This window comes from Colossoma macropomum, unplaced genomic scaffold, assembly GCF_904425465.1.
Source record: "Colossoma macropomum unplaced genomic scaffold, Colossoma_macropomum, whole genome shotgun sequence".
Classification (NCBI taxonomy): Eukaryota; Metazoa; Chordata; class Actinopteri; order Characiformes; family Serrasalmidae; genus Colossoma; species Colossoma macropomum.
Window position 1 is genome coordinate 26,276,579 of NW_023494785.1, and position 18,878 is coordinate 26,295,456.

At 39.5% G+C, this 18,878-nt stretch overlaps 1 protein-coding gene across 1 annotated transcript; it reads right to left on the minus strand.

Moving 5' to 3' along the window:
• Positions 1–1,425: 1,425 nt before the first annotated feature.
• Positions 1,426–16,961, minus strand: zgc:158689 (uncharacterized protein LOC791177 homolog). The gene is made up of 15 exons (XM_036588597.1): positions 16,516–16,961; positions 12,872–12,993; positions 11,233–11,308; positions 10,886–10,972; positions 9,331–9,392; positions 8,552–8,623; positions 8,269–8,406; positions 6,212–6,364; positions 4,619–4,798; positions 3,854–4,358; positions 3,477–3,693; positions 2,941–3,006; positions 2,570–2,786; positions 1,870–1,910; positions 1,426–1,780 (listed from the first exon to the last, which is right to left on the minus strand). The coding sequence occupies exons 2-15, from the start codon at positions 12,917–12,919 to the stop codon at positions 1,708–1,710; spliced, it is 1,935 nt and encodes a 644-aa protein (XP_036444490.1). The 5' UTR covers positions 12,920–12,993; positions 16,516–16,961; the 3' UTR covers positions 1,426–1,707.
• Between the last annotated feature and the right edge of the window lie 1,917 nt (positions 16,962–18,878).

Below are 18,878 nucleotides of genomic sequence, written 5' to 3' on the forward strand. Positions count from 1 at the left end.
AATTAAATCAAAAAAGTCATTAAAATCAGTTACAATACGTATGTCTCTCAAATTGTAAGACACAAACATCATCCAAATGTTGTTTCCTTTCTCTCACAGTAATGAGAGTCAAAAGCCAAAGATATGCTGAAGCAGGACAGTGAAGATGTTCTTATCTACTTGTTTTAGCTCTACACTTTCATTCAGCACTTCCTCTAACATTCCCTCACTTTCTAAACCTTTCTCACCCACTTCCAGACAGAAGTACCGTCTCCATGACCTTCACAAAGCCATGACCTTCACAACTCACTCTTAGCCTTTGTGGCCCTATCAAGGGTCTGTGCAACTCAATACTACATGCTTAGTATGGCTTGTTTTGGGGGATATTAGGAAAAAACATGGTTATTCATTACTGGGGAAGCAGAGAGACCTGAGCAGAGTCTTCTTATCAATAACCTTCATTAACCTCCAACATCCCACAGTCCTTTCACTCTCATAAGGAACACCCTTCTGCACTTTTCACATTCCACATCCTTCAGCTTTTTCTCACCTCTCCTCGCCGACCAAAATCAGGAATCCCAAGAAATGCTCTGAAACTCCCAGCCTTCATAATATAAAATAAAACTTAAAATATGTTCTCACCTCTGGCCTGAATTAATTGCAAGTAAGCAATTTAAACAAAAAAACAAAAAGTAGATAAAGTACTGATGTCTTATCCTACATGTTGGGGTGGTTTGCACACATACAAACAGCTCTGTAAAAAAAACATTTTCTTTAGATTATGTGGATATGCATATGAAAATGAAATGAAAAACAAATTCTGCATGGTAAGTAAAAAACAGGCAAAACATTTTGTTAAAAAAAGGTTGAACGTGTCACAAAAATGTCCCCAAATTTCAGTCACTCACACATTTTCTTGGGGGATGTGACTGTGCTGTGAATGCAGAATACACAGTAAAACTGCAACAGGAACCAGTCCTGTCTCAGTTTAATCTGCTAATGAGTTTCCATTTACATAGCAGTTTAGTTCACACTGTTAGATTGAACGAAATATTGTATATTCTCAATATATATGCGCTGAATCTTAGACTCAGCTCAGCAAACTCAAAACCATAAGGATGATGTGGCATAGCTGCCTTTCGCATTTTCTCTTGCATTTTTTTCAATTGCTAAAACCTAGACTGGTAATATTACAGAAGCAAAACATTAATCACCCCAGTGTAAAAGCAGCACTTTGGTGGATGTCAGCTATAATTCCAAAACACTGGATTCTCTGCCCTGACATTGCTAATAAATATTTGTTTTATTTATTTGAAACATTTCAGTTAGATTTAGGGCTGTTTAAAATAAGAAGTCAGAGCTGTCCTGTGTTTTTAACTTACAGCTGTCATACAGAACAAGTGCTTCTTTTACAAAAGGGGTTAAATTCTTCATATGTTTCCTGCTGATGTGCCTTTAAACTATTGTATCTTCAAGGAGAATCAGGAAAACACTCTGGGAATCAGTTGATATATTTTAAATGATATACATCAAATCTCTGTTGATGTGCTTACTGATAAATTTCTTCATACATGTTGTTTTGTACAAGTTCAAATGTTTATCTCTCTACAGAACAGGTTCGCTCTAACTAACACTGATGGGGTAGTTGTTTTTAAGTGTTGGCACATAAAGTTGTGTGCAACAAATGCCCTCTGAACTAGGCCTGAACCATACTGTAACACAGAGACTCTAGTCGATGAGGGGAGCTGAGCGGTCGTTGGTCACAGTCTTCCTCAGTCGAATGTGAGCAAACGGATTGGTCCTGCATGGGAAATGTGCATGTTAGTAATTCTGGCTGATTAATCAGATACATTTTTTCATGAAGATCACTTTCAGTCCTGGCTGAGTTACCTGTTGGGGGACGGAGGGGGAGAGGAGCGCTCGGCAGGCAGCTGGGAGAAGATGAAGAGAAAAAAAATGGGCCTCAACACACACTGCGAATGCAAGTATTTTATTGTCTATGTACACTTAACACAGTAAAACCTGCAGCGTCAAATTAACCTGCAGTGGACATCTGAGACCCGCCTGTCTACACATTAGATATGACATTAGATAAACATGCCGGAATCAAATGTTCACTGTTGGTCTCAATTTAACACAAGTGGTTTTACTGTCAGTAATACAGATGCCATAATGTTATAGCACCTGTCAAATTAGGGACATGTCTACTTACAGAAAAAGGGTTTTTCTTATTTGTATAATTCCACACATTTTAGATTAATAGTGAAAACATAAAAACTATGTAATAAGACATTTTCAACAGTCTTACCCTTGTTGACTGCTGAAAACTACTTGTTGGGGGACTTTTAAAATGTTTGTTTTTGGAAATAAATTCATAATCCTTTGCCAGCGCATACTGGCAAAAAAACAATGTGCAGACTGGCTGTAGCACAGCGTCCTAGTACTAACAACCCTGTGATCTAAAGTCCAGTTATCAACCAGGAATATTTAGCCACTCACTCACACCAAAATATGCAGGGCAGGGGCGCAGGGTCAAGTTTAAGAACCACTGCATTGCTGTACTGAAGTGCGGAAAGATGGTTTATCTCACTTTGTCCTTGAGTCGGTCAGCAGACAGTCTGGGGCTGAGCTGTTTGGTGTCAGGGTTCATCATGCTGTAGGGTCGTGGCCTGAAGGTGCTAATGCGCTGGGACACCACACTCCTGTCATCTTCCGAATCTGGGCTGGCCTGCTTCAGCTCGCCACCAGGGGGCAGTCTGTCCAACTGTCCTGTGCTCGTGCTGTTCAGCTTAGACAGTAGAGGGAGGCTAGGAGAGGGAAAGAGAGAGAGAGAAACAGGGAGAGAGAAAGAGAAAGAGAGACCCAGTTGGTATTTGGAAACTGTCAAAACATTTTGCAATTTTTTTAAGCAAAGTCACCCACAGTTTATTGAAATAAAGGTCAATAAAGGTCAAGACAGACCTGATATCTTGCTGTTCAGGTGTGTTTGGGAACGGCTGTGTGTAGGAGAAGGGAAACCAGCCTTTCCTTTGTAAAAGAGAATAAGACAGCAGTGTCAAACTGGCTGATGAATATCAACCTACTATTCTACACAGCAATGATTAAAACTATGACAAGGCCAGCGTCATGATGATTGAGTCCGACAGTTCTGTTTTAATGGGTATATCTTCTTTTTTGTATTTTATTCTGTTCCGATGTATAACGTGTGTGGTTTTATGTATCATAATTATTTTTTTAATAACAATTTTCCAATTTTCTTTTCTATATTCTATAAAATATACAGGTGTTTTTGTGTCTGATATAGATATGGATCCTTTGGAAAGCTACAATGATACATTTGCTTCTGGACAGTGAGGATCAGCACAGTGTTTAATTGTTTACATCACTCCATCTAGCCTATCTTCCACTCAGGTAACTCCGCTGCAGTAACAGCATGTCTTGCCTTAAGTGGTGAAGTAACTGACTGCCTGATTAATGTTGGTATTGATAGCCCGTACCGTCCCGTCCTCTCATTCTGCCCATAGTGCCAGCCATCTCTCGGCTCGCTGATCAGTAGACTCAGGGTGTCTCCAGGGAGGAAGGACAGCAGGCAGGAGCCTCCTCCTCCTCCTCTTTCTAGTCCTACACCTCCTTCAGCAGAGCTTGGGGAGTGGGGGAACAGCGCCTCAACACGAGGAGGAGGAGAGAGAGGAAGTACTCGAGGAAGAGAAGAACCTGCAGTGGGAAAAGAGAAAGAGACAGAGATGAAGAGGGAGGCAGAGAGAAAGATAAAGATAGAGACCAGGATATAAAAAAGTAGAGAGAAACATGACATGAAAGATAAATAGAGAGAAAAAAAAAGAGAGAGGATGAGGACAAGAGTTGTGAGCCTTACCGAAGATCCCAGTCCGTGTCTCACTGGGCTGTCTCCTTGGCAACGGCAGTGTAGAAGTTGCATAGAGTTCAGTAGCCTTGAGGATCAGAGGATTGTGGAGAGGTGGAGAGGTAGCGCCGCCCTGCTGGAGAGCAAAGGGCACAGGTGTGAGTGCACGGGAGAGAGGGGCACTGTGGGGAAGAGGAGGACTGTGTGGAGCATTCGGGGGGAGAGCCAGGCTCTGTAGGGAGGTGGGGCTGAGAGAAAGAGAGGCAGAAATGGTGGCAGGTGGAGACTGTAGACTGGACTGGGACTGGGCGGGACTGGCGGAGGCGCTGGCACTGAGGGTGGGGCCGTTGGGGGAGCTGTGTTGAGGTGTGCTGGTTGCAGACGGTGCAGGGAGAGAGGAAGGGCTGGGATCAGAGGAGCCTGACTGAGACCCCCGTTGTTGCTGCTGCTGCTGCTGCTGAGAGCGGTTGCTGGCCTCACCGTTAAGCAAGGGAGGGACTTCCTGTATGGACAACCTCTAGAAGACAAAGCAATGAGGCAACCAGTCTGATTCATGTCATTCTTTTTTATCATCCTTAACAATATTATTAGCATCATTAACACTATCAAAATAGAAATTAAATATATTCATTGAAACAACATTTCTAGTACAGACAAGGCAGAAGATGAAAAAACATGCTAATAATTGAGAGGTATAAAGATAAACAGTAAAACTGGTGCATCATTTGGTACTACGGTGGCACTACGGAGAGGCTCAGATGAACTTGAATGCCGCACCTGCTCTCCAGACTGAGCAGTGCCCAGTTTGGCATGTCTGAGGACCTCTGCTATCCCAGCAGCCCCGGAGCCCTGAGGAGCCGTGTGCCGCAGCAAGTTGAGTGCTCGCTCTGGGAGTTTGGTAGGTTGGGAGCAGGACTGCTGCCATGACGACAACTTCTGGGACAGGAGTTCCCGCACCTGCAGAGAAGCATGCGTTACTGTACTGATCCACCCATAGACTACAGTTTTAGTCTTTCAGTACTGGCCCACCCATAGGCTACTGTTGCATGTTACAATACTGACTCATCCCTAGACTAGTGTTTGAGTCTTTATGTACTGAACTATACATAAATTGTCTTAGTCTTACAGTACTGACCCATCCATAAACTATTGTTCCAGTGTTACAGTCCTGAACCACTGTTTTAGTGTTCACAGTACTGACTCTTTCATAGACTACTGTTTTAATCTTACAGTACTCACTCATCCATAGACTACTGTATCAGTGTTACAGTACTGACTCATCCACAGACTACTGTTTTAGTCTTACAGTACTGACCCATCCATAAACTATTGTTTCTGTGTTACAGTACTGAACTACTGTTTCTGTCTTAACGGTACTGACTCTTCAATAGACTACTGTTTTAATCTTACAGTACCCATCCACAGACTACTGTTTCAGTGTTACAGTACTGACCCATCGATAAACTTCTGTTTGTGTTACATTAATGATTCATCCGTTGACTACTTTTAGTCTTACAACGCTGACCCATCGATACACTTCTGTTGCAGTGTTACAGTATAGACCTATACATAGACTACTGTTTTAGTGTTACAGTGCTGACCAATACATAGACTACTGTTTTAGTGTTACAGTGCTGACCAATACATAGACTACTGTTTTAGTGTTACAGTGCTGGCCACTACATAGACTACTGTTTTAGTGTTACAGTACTGACCAGTCCATAAACAACTGTTTTAGTGTTACAGTACTGACCCATCCACAGACTACTGTTTTAGTCTTGCAGTACTGACCCATCCTTACAGTTCTGTTTTGTCTCATATTGTTCACTCTTTTTTGGAAAACAGAGTACTGTTTTAGTTTTGTAATTCAGAGGGTTGTCATTTGTTATTGTAGTTTATGGTCTTAAAGCTGCACTATGTAAGATTTTTGGCTAAAATTGAAAGCAATCACATTAAAAAAAGGAAACACATAAAAATATGACGTCCGTGTGCTGCGGCGAGTCACCATGTAAAGCTTGAAATAAAAGTGTAAAATTCAGATGCATTGGGCTGCATTTCCCTGAATTATTTGGACCACATTGTACATCTTTATGCATTCATGTCACACTCACACAAAACACTGTGATGTTTTGGCCTCAAATGCAAAATCAACATTGCAGTTTTAGGCAGTTGTTTTTTCTAAAATATAAAGTAACCTCTGAATAATCTGGTGCACAGGCAGTTTGTACAGTTATTTAGCAATCGGTGTAGTTGGTTAGCTGTATGTCCAGGTATTGCAGCGGTAGCTGAAAAGTAGTTGGCAAGGTTTGCTGTTGTTCTGTAACTTTTTGTTGCAGTTGTTTATGAGTCTGATGCAATGTAGTTTTATACCTTGCAGTGGTAGTTGATTAGCAGCTTGGTGACAGAGCACTGGCGGTCCACCAGGAAGCAGTACCTCCTTCTCTCCTCCGTCAGAGCTGAGCGGTAACCCACAGCAACCAGCGTGTCCAACTCCGTCTGCCTGCGGCTCATCAGCTCTACATACTGAGAGGGGATAAAAGAGAGAGTGAGACTTCAGAGAGAGAGAGACTTTTTCTGTGTTTGATTGCATTAAAAAGGGGAATTCTGTATAAGTTGATGAAAAACAAAGTCATTCAGAGTGGTTTGATGTCAAATGCTCCATTCTAGAGAAACTTGCTGATTCAGAATTGTTCACAGTGGTCGTGATAGGAACCAAACATTTGAAGCACTGTGTTTTAGAGAGCATCTGAAGGCTCACAGTGTGTGGGTGTTTCATGTTTTTCTGTATGAGTAATTGCAAATGCTGCTGTTCTACACTAACTCTAATCTGAACCTCAGCAGCCAAAACATCAGATTTTTCCTCTTTTGATGTTTTTACAACAGAAAAAATTGCACTCATGGGAGAACACCCAAATGTTGCCATAACATTGATAGGCACACATTTCCGAAACCATGTCAGCATACAATCACATAAACTCTTTTTAACTCTCAGCTCAGTCGGCTAACAGCAAGCACCTTTAAAATGGTGGTAATAAGGTTTCGCTCTAAATATTTGAAGAAAAAAAAATCCTGCCACACAATTCCAGACACCCTGCCACCCTGTCACCAAAACCCTAGTGTCAGTACAAAGTGCTGGACTACTGCTTTTTACACCCAAACTAATAGGTCCTCACTTCACAGTTTCCTTTTCAAACAAAAAAAAAAATTAAATGTATATACACACACATACATTCACAAATTTGAAATACTAATTCTAGTTGTATAGACTGTAAAGAATGTAAAGAAACTTATCCTCTAATGCTGCACTTCCTGTTTCTAAAGATTTAGCAGATTATGTTTATCCTTGGTTTGGCCCTGTGATGAATTTCTTTTAAATACACGCAGGACAAAGAGTCAAAATAGTATCCAAAGAAAGCATGTTTTTTTTATTTACTATTATTTTACCTTTATCAAACACTCAGAAGACGTGTAGGTTCACTAGTGGTTTTGGACAATACATAAAATGCCTATAGTTGTGTCATCATGACCACTCATTCCTATCACTATCACTGTAAAGAAAATTCATTTCTAATCTTTTTTATTTATTTTAGAATAAAAGTATAGACATAAAAACTATTAAATGATAACACATGTGGAATTAGGCAGTCACCATAAAAAAATAAAAATGTATGAATGAATTTCAGATTCTTAAAAGTAGGTTAAAAGTGTTTTCTTTCTTGTTGCAGCTTTACACACTCTTGGCATTTTCTCAAGCAGCCACTTTGGATGCTTCTCTAATGGTCTTTAAGAAGTTCCACATGAAACCTTGTTGGCTGCCAAAAACTGTGTGTTGTGTGGCACTCCATTTTAACACTTTATATCCTAGAAGTACCATTAAAACACAATTTTCTAACCTCTCTTTATCCCTTACAATAAAATAAGCTGTTTTTTGCTACTGTTCCTTTAACAATTATAAATGTAAATGACCTCTGTTCTGATTGGCTGGTTTGTATTGTGCCTTATTCAAAGAGCAGTCCGGGTGGAAACACTCCTTTTAACTAAACGGGTGAAGCTAAGCTGCTGTATGCCTAAAAGATCAATATACGTAAATGTGCTGGTTTGTGATATCACAAAAACAATAAATTCAAAATTAGCTGTTTTTACAGCTTCATTTCCATATATGAATCATAGGGACTAGGGAATGTACAGTACGTTTGAAACTGTGCTTATGTACTACATCAAACTCTTTTATTTCAAAAGGCTAAGGAAATTATTTTTTCCATGATAATGTGCCCTTTAAAACTTTTGTTGTGGAAATAGATTAATGCATAGGCATGACCTGCAGTATTTATATTTGTTTAGGTAACAACTTTTCAAGCATTTTATTCAAGTATCACTAAAGTAGATCACTAAAAAGATGATGTAAAAGGTGTGCTGAGCTTGGGTACCTGCATCTCTCGGTCTCCGTACTTGTTCGGGTGGCGACCGCCCTGACTTTTCCTGCGTAGTTTCTTTAGCTGTGATTGGCAGCGTTCGATAGACTCTGCTTTCGACTTGCGCTCGTTCTGATACTTCTTCAGGGTTGCCTGGAGAAAGATTGAGTTGTCTCATTTGAATCCCAACAGGACTAGTACCATCCAAAATACAAGATAACTAAAATCCTGTTTTGTATTACGATTATTCAAGAGAAACTTTAGTGGAACTGAAAAAAGATGTGAATTTCTGTCTTACTGTGAGGTATTTAATGTCCAGATCCAGCTTCTGCTCCAGCTGAGAGAGAAGTTCGGAGTGAAACTGCTTCAGCTAGAGAGAAACAAACACATGCAGACATTCTTTCATTAGGTAGTGAGTATTTAACCAGATGCATTGAAACCAAAGACTGACAGTTTGGACAAACTTCAGGCTTTAAGATGAATATGCTATGCTGCATATTTTTGTCAATTTTTAGACATCTGAATGCACCATACAATGTCAGAAACCGCATAAGCAAGATTATTTGAGATTACTTAACAACTTGATGTGCCAAATGCTTGAGGCATTTGTGCTGATGTAGATTATGCAGTGTGCACAATGCTAATTTGTTGACTTCTATTACTTGTTAGCTACACTGGCTTTATAGCTCCAGTGCAAAACTAAAGAAGCAAATTGGGCCAATCATGTCTTGACTAATCGACAACACAGATTAAGGGAAAAATTGTCCAAATTATTATTTTTTTTTTTTTCAAAAAAACTATCCTTTTAACAGAGACTGGTTAGCATGTTTAAATGTTCTTCTAATTGCCCACAGGTAGTGTACAGACAGCTGATAACATGATTGTGGCTTAGAGTCTGCAGCAAGAAGGTAAAAGTCTGCACCCGGCTGTACTCGAAACTGACCCAAACCTCACAGCCCAATCTATAGTACTAATTTGGTGGGATGTGAAAAACATACACTTGTTTGAAGATAAGAGTCTGCATTCATATTCCATCAAGCTTAGCATTGGGCCTAATCTCTGACCCTTCTCACTCACCACATCTTCTAACTGCACTTGGATCTGTCTGTGCACTTCAGCCATCTGGAACAACGTGTCACCTGAAATGATATACAGAAATAAACTAAAAAAACAATCTTCCAAAATACACTGATCACACAAAACACAAAAATACATGGGAAAACACATTCACTGCCTGTGTTCATGCACCATATGTGTTAGCCATCCTCTACCCATTCTATCATTGGTCAGTTTCTGACCACAGGACCGCTGCTGACCACATACCCAAATATTCCACTTGTTCCAATAACGGCTTTAACAAGACCTCATCAGCTTTGCCTTGCCATTTCCCCTCAGGGGATACATCAGACCACCTTAAGGGCAGTTCTATTATGTTATTAACATGATTCAAGTGAAGTGTGTTAGATGAGCCCTTAGAGGAGTGAGGGGTCAAGCGAACAGAAGTTTTGACTTTGGCAGCAGAACTTGCAGAGAAATCATTGCGACCTAAAACATTTCCCTTTTAAAGTATGTGTTTTAGATAGTAAATTACTCCATTCATTATTCTAGACAGCTAATACATCCTCATAACTTTACTGTTAGCTTGCTAGTTAGCAAGCTAAAGGCTACACAGTTAGCAACAGCAAAATATAAGGGCAAACTATGGTTCTAAAGCAAATATTCCAGCCAGACAAAACAATTATTTTATGTACAATATGTTCAGACATCTCAAACAACATTCTGTATCATAAAGCCGATTAGCTCACTGAAGCTAACCTAGCCAAGGGTGAGTCTGTTCCAATTGAAAAATCCACTCCTCGTTGTCCCCTCCTGGTCAACAGGGGTCCTGTGGTCAGAAACTGACCAATAAAGAATGAGGATAAAAGACAGACTGTGCATGACAACAGTTACAGGGCTATAGTTTGGAACCGTACACCTATATAGTGGACCTATAAAAAGGTAAGTGGAGCTCATAAATTGGTCAGTGAGTGGAAGTAGGGGTTTCTAATGAAGTGGACAGGACAGTGAGTATTAGCACACGGGCACCTTGACGTAAGCATTATCTCACATTCAGTACTCTGTGATGTGATAACGGAGTACACTGCTTACAACTGTCCTGCTACTGAATGAGAGTGTATTGATACATGTAATTTGTCAGCCAGTTTTTTTGGGTGTCGTCCTGCTGGGCAGTGTGTGTGTTGGCCGTGTGTGTGCCCCACTGAACAGCGTGCTGTGTGTGGAGCCTGGCATGTCGCCCTCCCTCCCTCTCTCTCGCTCCTTCCCTCTCTCTCCCTCCCTCTTTTCTTCTTCTCCCCCACCCCCGCTGTTTTCAACAGTACAATGAGATCATGTGGTGTTGTTAATCTTCCTCAACAAAGGCCCCACTCTCTCTCTCTCTCTCTTTCTCTCTATCTCTCTCTCTCTACCCCTTATTTTCTCCTTCCACTTTTTTATTGCACACTCTTCTTTCAGTGTCTCGTCTTGTCTTCTCTTCTTTCCCTCTGCTGCATGCGCTCCCTTCTCGCTACTTCCCTCTCTCCTTCCCTTCTTTCTCATCCCCTCAGTAACCCCTTAATCCGTCTTTCTCTCTCACCCAGTTCTTTGGATCCTTGGCTGTCACTGGCAAGTTCCCCCAGTTTGACCAGTGCATCAAAGTAGCCCTTAGCTGCAATGGTCACTCCTGTATGGAGACAGAGACAGAGACAGAGAGCTATAACACTATACAGAGAGGATAACACTTGTTTCACAGGGAAACTGTTCACCAGCATAGTGTGTGACTAGGATCTAACACTCTATTATCCACACAGTGATTTACTCAGATTGAGTCACGAGGCTTTGAAACGCTTGTTTAGGGTAAACTGGGGACCACAGAGCCGCTTCCACAGACCGGCTGTGTGTGGAATCAGTGTACATAAAATGAACGGAGCAGTAATGACTCACCAGTCAGAGCTTTCTCATAGTGCTTTCCCATGGTGACAAAGTTCTTCAGACTGGGGTTAAACTGGTCCAGAATACCCTGAAAACAGCACACACACTCTCAGATTGACTTCAGTTTTATATATGTGGTTATCCAGAAATGTAAGTTCAGACCTCCACCCAAATAAAAGGAAAATAAAAGAGATCTCTTTAATATCTCTGCAGTTTCTCCTAGACAACGATGAGACCAGATAGAAAGACAAAGCAGACTTTTGTGTAAGTCTCCTGATCCTCAGATATTTCCCCTAGGCAAAAGAGTGCAGTAATCTCACGTCTCCTCTTGAGTTTTAATTGATATCTCAATAAAGTCACACATTATGCCCAGATTTGCCAGGATTACAATACGCATCTTTATCTGCAACTGAACACTCTGCTTTATCTCTCCTGTCTTATGCTGTCCATCCTAAGGAATTTTAGGTGTGTCGACATCAACTCTACTGAGCATCACAGAGAAACATCTGAGCAATAAAAGTTTCCTTTAAGTTATAATCAAGCTGAGGAAGCAAGATGAGAAAAATTCCCTACACTGTCAGAAACAGGGTACTGTCCAGGTAAATGTTTGTGCCCCAAGGTACAAACCATGTAACTGCACCCTCAAAGGTACCACATGGTACATGGTTTTGAAGGTACGCTACATTCACTTTGTATGTCTTTTTTAAGTTGTAAGATTTTTAAGTAGGTCTTGTAATTAAGAGCATGAGGGGAAAAATAATGAGAAGAACCAAGACTCAGAAGAGGAAAACCCCTTCCTCCTCTGTACCTCACCAGACAGAGTTATGACAGAAGTAGAACAAGTTTATGAGGAAGATTAAACAGATGCACTGGGCTTGTACAGAGGAACGATCTGTCAGTTAAAGCAATGATGATGTTAAAGTCTCTTAAAGACCTGGTGGATCTATTGACTGTGCGGGACTTACACAGAATGGGACACATGAGAATGTGCATGTAAGGCAAGATTATAATTTTCAGAAACAGACACACATCACTGATTAGCACTCAAATCTCCATGGACCAGACACTGCCACAACGTTTCATCATGAACTTTCTCATGTCCGAATGAAAGAAGTGATGATGGACGTGATGTGTTGTTTGTAATAAAGCCGGCAGGTGAATGTTAGGAGCTGACTCACACTTAAGAGACGAATTTGTTGTGGGGTTTTTTGTTCATTAAGATTAAACAAATGGGTAGATCTTATGACACTGAAGCTGAAAATCAGGACCCCCTTTTTCATGAGTGTGCCTTGTTAGTTCAGAATTTTTTACTTTGGTTTGTTGTTGACTGGTAGAGGGATTTGCCTGTCTTTTGGCTCTTATAATTAATCCAGAGAACTACTTATCTGATTTATTAGATTTTTTAATATAATAAACACTATGCAATTTTTGTTATTAAATTAATTAGAAGGCATACTAATTCAAAAATAAATGATAGACAACATTACTAACTTGCCTTTTGGGAACAAAAAACTGTCAGTGCTTCTGAGTGAAGAGCTGGAGGCAGCCAAAAGAGTCAGACTGAGAGTCGACTCACTGAAAAGAGCTGGAGTGCCCATCGCTAGCAGGCAGAGTGTTGTGGCGTGCACTTTTGGTTAGCAGCTCTATTTACCTTGTAGACGTTTTCTGTCATTTTGTTGACCTCGTCAGATCGTGACATTGTGCTCCTCTTGGTTTCCGACCAGCCTCCGTCCCTCAGAATACAGCTCTAAATTAGGATGATACCACACACACCTGCATAGAGAGGGAGAGACAGAGGGAGTGAGCATGTCATCAGTAGTTTATTTTACACCTTACACACAGTAAATCATTACTGTCGGAACAAAATCTCCAAAACAGTAACTTTACAGGAGAACGTAAAAACATTTTTAACTTCTAATGAAATTTAATGTAACAAGATATTTTTCAATGTAATTTTCATCATGAAATTGTAACACTATGCAAAGGGTAACTAGAGTTTTCAAATTATGTAAAAAATGTTTAAAACAGCAGAAATGGAGATACAAAGTTTTTTCTCCCAAGTACTTTAGAATGTTTCTTACAGACTGGATGATAATATATTACAAGTGTAAGACGTATGAATATTTTGATTGTAGTTACGTTCTTCACTTCTAATTAATAACTTTTATAAAAATTACAAGAACCATGCCAACAGATTCATAAAGACAGCAGGTTTGTTATAATTCCTTATTGGTATTTTAATTTAACCTATTTTAATCCAGACTTTAATGCAGGTTTTATCAGGATTGTCATGGTTTACTGTGGTACATGGCCATCTAAGGCAGCTTACAGTAGGAATTGGCTGAATAGTATAGAATACCATTAAATTTTAACTTAATAATCTTCGTTTGGTGATTCTTGAGTCAGTTATGCACAGCAATTTCTGTATATCAATTAGCTGGAAAGAAAGACCATTTTGTGAGAAACATGTTTATTTCAATGTCTCATGATTCCTTGGCTCAGGTTTAGAGGTCAATATAAGACTGCGCTACAGTGTGTCTTGAATCCGTCACATCAAGTTAAGAGCGTCATAGTTCCATGGAGGAAAACAGTGTGTCTGAAGATTCGGGCAAGTGTCAGAGTGCTGAACAAACAAGCATGTGCTTTGCAGAGCTTCCCCTTGGACAGAACGGCTGAGGCTGGCAGGCATGGAGAGGAATTCCAGTCCGGATTACTCTTTCAGACACAACCCCACCTCCACCCCCTTCAAACCGCTCCCTCATACTGCTGTTATTGCTGGGAGATTAGGAGGAAAACTTTAACCCATATCAAGTGATAGAGCGCGACACAAAGAAAACATTCTCACCACTCTGATCTCTCTCTCTTTGTCCCTGTGCTTCTGTCACCTTCCATCACTTGTCATGTGACACTTTCATCTCTCATCATGTCTCTCCCTTTTCCCCTCATTCTCACTCCCTGTCTTATCCTGTCTTGACTCAGAGAATTAATTGCACTTCATCCTTTTTCTCATAGTTAAAGGCTTGGTCACATCTGATTGAGATACCTGTTTTATTGTTGTTGTTTTTAACACAACTTTGTTTTTATACAATTTTAGAGACATTTTAATATAAAGGCTTATGCTTAAATGATGAAGATCATATAGGGATGCATTTTCAAACCAAATATTTTTAATGCATATAGATTTTTTAAATGGCCACAGACATGGAATTTTCAGCAGCCACTGGTCAGCATATGTGCAACTTCTTAAAGACTGCTGGAAAAGCATCTCAGGTGAAAATGCCAAGAGTGTGTAAAGCTGCATCAGGAATCTTTGAAGAATCCAAAATAAAAGATCATTTTGATTTGTCTAACACTTTTTTGCTCACTGCATAATTAATTTAGTAATTATTTTTGTTTTGATGTCTTCACTGTTATTCTAAAATGTGGGAAATAGCAAAAAAAAGACAAAGCCTTAATGGGTAGTTGTTTAGTTTTACAGTGCAAAAAATTTGCTGTTTGCAAATCAATCAGCGGTCAGTGACCAAATCATCAGATTTCAGAAGTCCATGTCCAGAGATTTCAGTTTCTGGTTATGAATGAGAGGAAGTGTACACTCTGCCACCGCCAGTTTGAGCCCAATCCTGCCTTTTTTTAGGCGCACAATTTTGAGTATTTTTTGGCTCTGTATTCCCCCATACTTGATTTGAAATAAAACAATGACTATGATGGTTAAAGTGCAAGATGTCAGCTTTAATGTAAGAGAATGTACTTCTATATAACTACAGGACATTTTGCTGCTTTGATGTGTGTTGCTGTGTCATTAGTTCATGCACAAGAGCTAACAAGCTCTAGAGATGATTATAGATGTGGCATTTACACCTGGAGTCCGTCAAGTCTTAATGTCAGAAAAGCACACCATCATTAGGCCAAATCAATCCAACCAAATGCCTCAGAACTCAGTGGACGACTCTTATCTTGCAGCAGGATAACGACCCAAACCACAAAATGGAAAGGGGTATTCATGAGTGGCCAAGTCAGTCACGCTACTTGAACCTCATTTACCTTACTTTAGATGCCCTGAAATGAGGGGATGTGTATAAAAACCACTGTGATTCCTCCAAATTAAAACTGACATTCTGTACGTTATAATGTGCTGCGTTACAGAGCAAATAAAAAAAATATTTTCATGTATATATGCACCTATTTTTGATTTCATTAATTGAAATATGACATCATAGTACCACTCTACAATAAAATTACCTCATTAAGAGTTTAAGAATTATTTAAAAGTGAGAAACACCTTAAAAATCATTAATAATCAGCTATAACAACTAATTAAAAAGGGCAAGATTGACCTGTTGTATCTAATAAATATGAATATCTGATGAATCTGATAGGTTTAATGTTGACTGATGAAGGCACAGTAAGATCAGTAACCTGCAACATCTAAGGCTGAACAGTACAGATAAATGTTGCAAGCAACAGGTCACAGTTGCCATTTTCATTTATGTTATTACTGCTTAATGATTTTTAAGGGAGTTATTAATAACCATAAACTAATAATAATAATTAAACTAATTTTAAACCATTCATAAACTCTTTGTAAGAGTTCTCTTATGGTAAAGTGGTATAGACATGACAAATGAAAGCCCTTCCTATAGACAGCGTGTTTATGTTCAAAATGTCTGCATATAAACCAGCAGTTATGATTTGCTTCAGATTTCTATTCTTTTTCCTCATCAATTTACAGCAGTCAGAGCATTTTCATGGAACCTGTACTTAATTAGACAGATAGCGGCTGTTGTTCTTTAAGAGGTTTAGAAGTTAGGACACTGGGTTCTGATGAGCTATTCCCTTCAACCTGGGACAAATGAATGGCTGGAAATAACAATATTTATTCAAATAAACCAACTATTTGGGATGGTAATAGGTGTTTTAGTATGTATAATGCCTCAATCTAAGTAAGTGCTCCAGGGCCTGCAGCAACCATCCACACAGCAATTTGAAGATTATGTGCTTTAAAATCAAAATCCAGCAATGTTTTTGATATATCTATATAGACATGCATGTATACTCAATATATTTAGATACACACAAAGTTATATATTTGTACATATGTATTCTGAGGGGGATTTAAATTGTTCCAGTTTAAGGATAACCCAGGCCTTTGCACTATGTATTTTGCTTTAGGTCATGTCTATGTCAGACTACAGAGCTGGCAAATCAAGTTCCTTCTATTTCAATAAAAAACACCTGTTGATCTAAAAGAAATGACTTGGTTCTAGGAGTGTGTGAAGTGTGTGTATAGAGCTTTACCTTCTCTGTGCTCATCAGAGGCCTCCTTGCAGGATCTTCTAAGTGCTGTTTTTGCAAACTCTTTGTGAAAAAGGTTACGGTTTCTCTTCCTCGGTCGCTCCACTTTGCCCCACTGTTGCTTTTAGCCTCCGATTGTGGGGGGTAGTAAAAACCCGGCACTGTGCTAAATCTCCCCCTCTCCCCCTCTGAATGCCCCCTGTCTCCCCCCCAGCCTCACTCTCACGAATCGAGGTCAGAGATGTGGTGCAGTTGAACACTGCGGCTCATTGCTCACCACATTCACCTCACTGCCCTGCTCATTAAAAGCAAAAAAAATAAAGTGGCAATGAAATGGTGAATTCTTCTCACTTTCCAGATTTACACAGCGTAGACTTCCTCTGGGCTTTAGGCTAGTACCCAACTTGCACTCTCCCTCTCTCTCAGACAATGTCTTCCCTCTCTCTCACTTTCTCTCCATCCCTCCCTCTCTCACTCTCTCTCTCTCCCTCACTCGGAATGAATAACAATGAGGTAACGGGACTGGGCTCTGAATAGCACTGAGGCGGAGAAGAATGACTAAAGGACTCTACACCACAGCCACAGGCCGCCACATCTACTACCAATCCTAGCTCAGAGTCTACTCTTAAAGGACAATTCCAATGTCTTTCTTAAAAAAAACTACACATTTTCTGCATTTTGCACTTTTTGAAAAGGAAAAAGATGTTGGTGTGGCTTTAATGGGAAACAGAGCAAGACAGCAAAATTGCTTTTGGAAATTGTAATATGCTGCTAATGCAGCAACGCAATATTCTCTAAGAGTTGTTCTATTATGCTTAAACCTAATAAAGAGTGGAATGCATACAGACTTATAACTTGCCTGGGACTGTTTGACTGCTTCAAGATTGTTTGAATGCTGTGGGTAGTAATACACCGATCAGGCATAACATTATGACCAACTAAGACCTTGTTTCTGTGCTCATTGTCCATTTTATCAGCTCCTCTTGCTATATAGGTGGACTTTGTAGTTCTACAATTACAGACTGCAGTCCATCTGTTTCTCTGCATACTTTGTTAGCCCCTTTTACCCTGTTGTTCAGTGGTCAGGACCCCTTTGGACCCTCACAGAGCAGGTACTATTTGGGTGGTGGATCATTCTCAGCACTGCAGTAACACTGACATGGTGGTGGTGTGTTAGTGTGTGTTGTGCTGGTCTGAGTGGATCAGACACAATGAGCATAGAAACAAGGTCATAGTACTATTCCTGATTGGTGTATGTTAAAGTACACCATCACACAATGACATAGTTGATCACACTTTGACATTGTCACTATTTTTCGTCTGTGTAACTATATAAGTTTATATAAACAACTTGGAAGATAAATGTTAACTTTTCACAGGAGATACAGATTAGTAATAGATTAGTAAGCTCACAGAATTAGATGACTGTCAACAACTTATTAAGGAACAATGCAAGGTTGGCCAGTGTTAGCTCTCCTGACTGACTAAACTGACAAGGAGTCAAGTGAAGTTAACATCGCTAGGCCATGTTAAAATTACATGAGCTCATTGTCTATTAGTTAATTATCTGTGTAAATAATCATATATGTATGGATATTATTTCTAAAAATAACAACATGAAGAACTGAACTATTTTCCTCACTTGCTAAAACCTTTTTTTGAAATTAGAATATGATGCAATTGTATATTTGAACTTCATATTACTAGTGCTGTCCAGCATTGATAAGATTCAAACAATAATGATTCACTAAATGTTTAAAAGTGTCCAGACACCCCTTCTAAGTTTTGAATTCACCTACTAATAAAGGATTATCTCTTTAAGGTGCAACCATTACTGATACAACTTGGGTAATCCTACACAATTCTATTAAAAAAAGCACCGTCAGTAGTGTGGAACTGCTCATGAGCCTAAACTCACCAGGTAGATAAGATAAGATAAGATAAGATAAGATAATCCTTTATTAATCCCACAATGGGGAAATTTGCGGTGTTACAGCAGCACAGAAGACAGAGCAGCAGGAAATATACAAACAATATATAAAATAGAATAAACAATAAAAGTATAAAGATATATATGTATATGTACAAAGATTACAAGAAAAATATACAAAGTATTAAATTTAAATTTAGAAATGTAGAAATGTATGTATTGTAGTGAGTATTGCACAGTGAATAAAATAGCAAATAAATAAACAGTAAATAAATGGAGAAATATTGCACTTGACATGATTGCACATAATGGTGGTAAACATGTTGACAATGTTTGTCAACATGTTATGTTAGAGTGCAGTTTGTAATCCAAAACTAATCCAGCATCAGTACTTGACCTCAATAATGCTTTTGTGGCTGAATACAATCAAATCCCC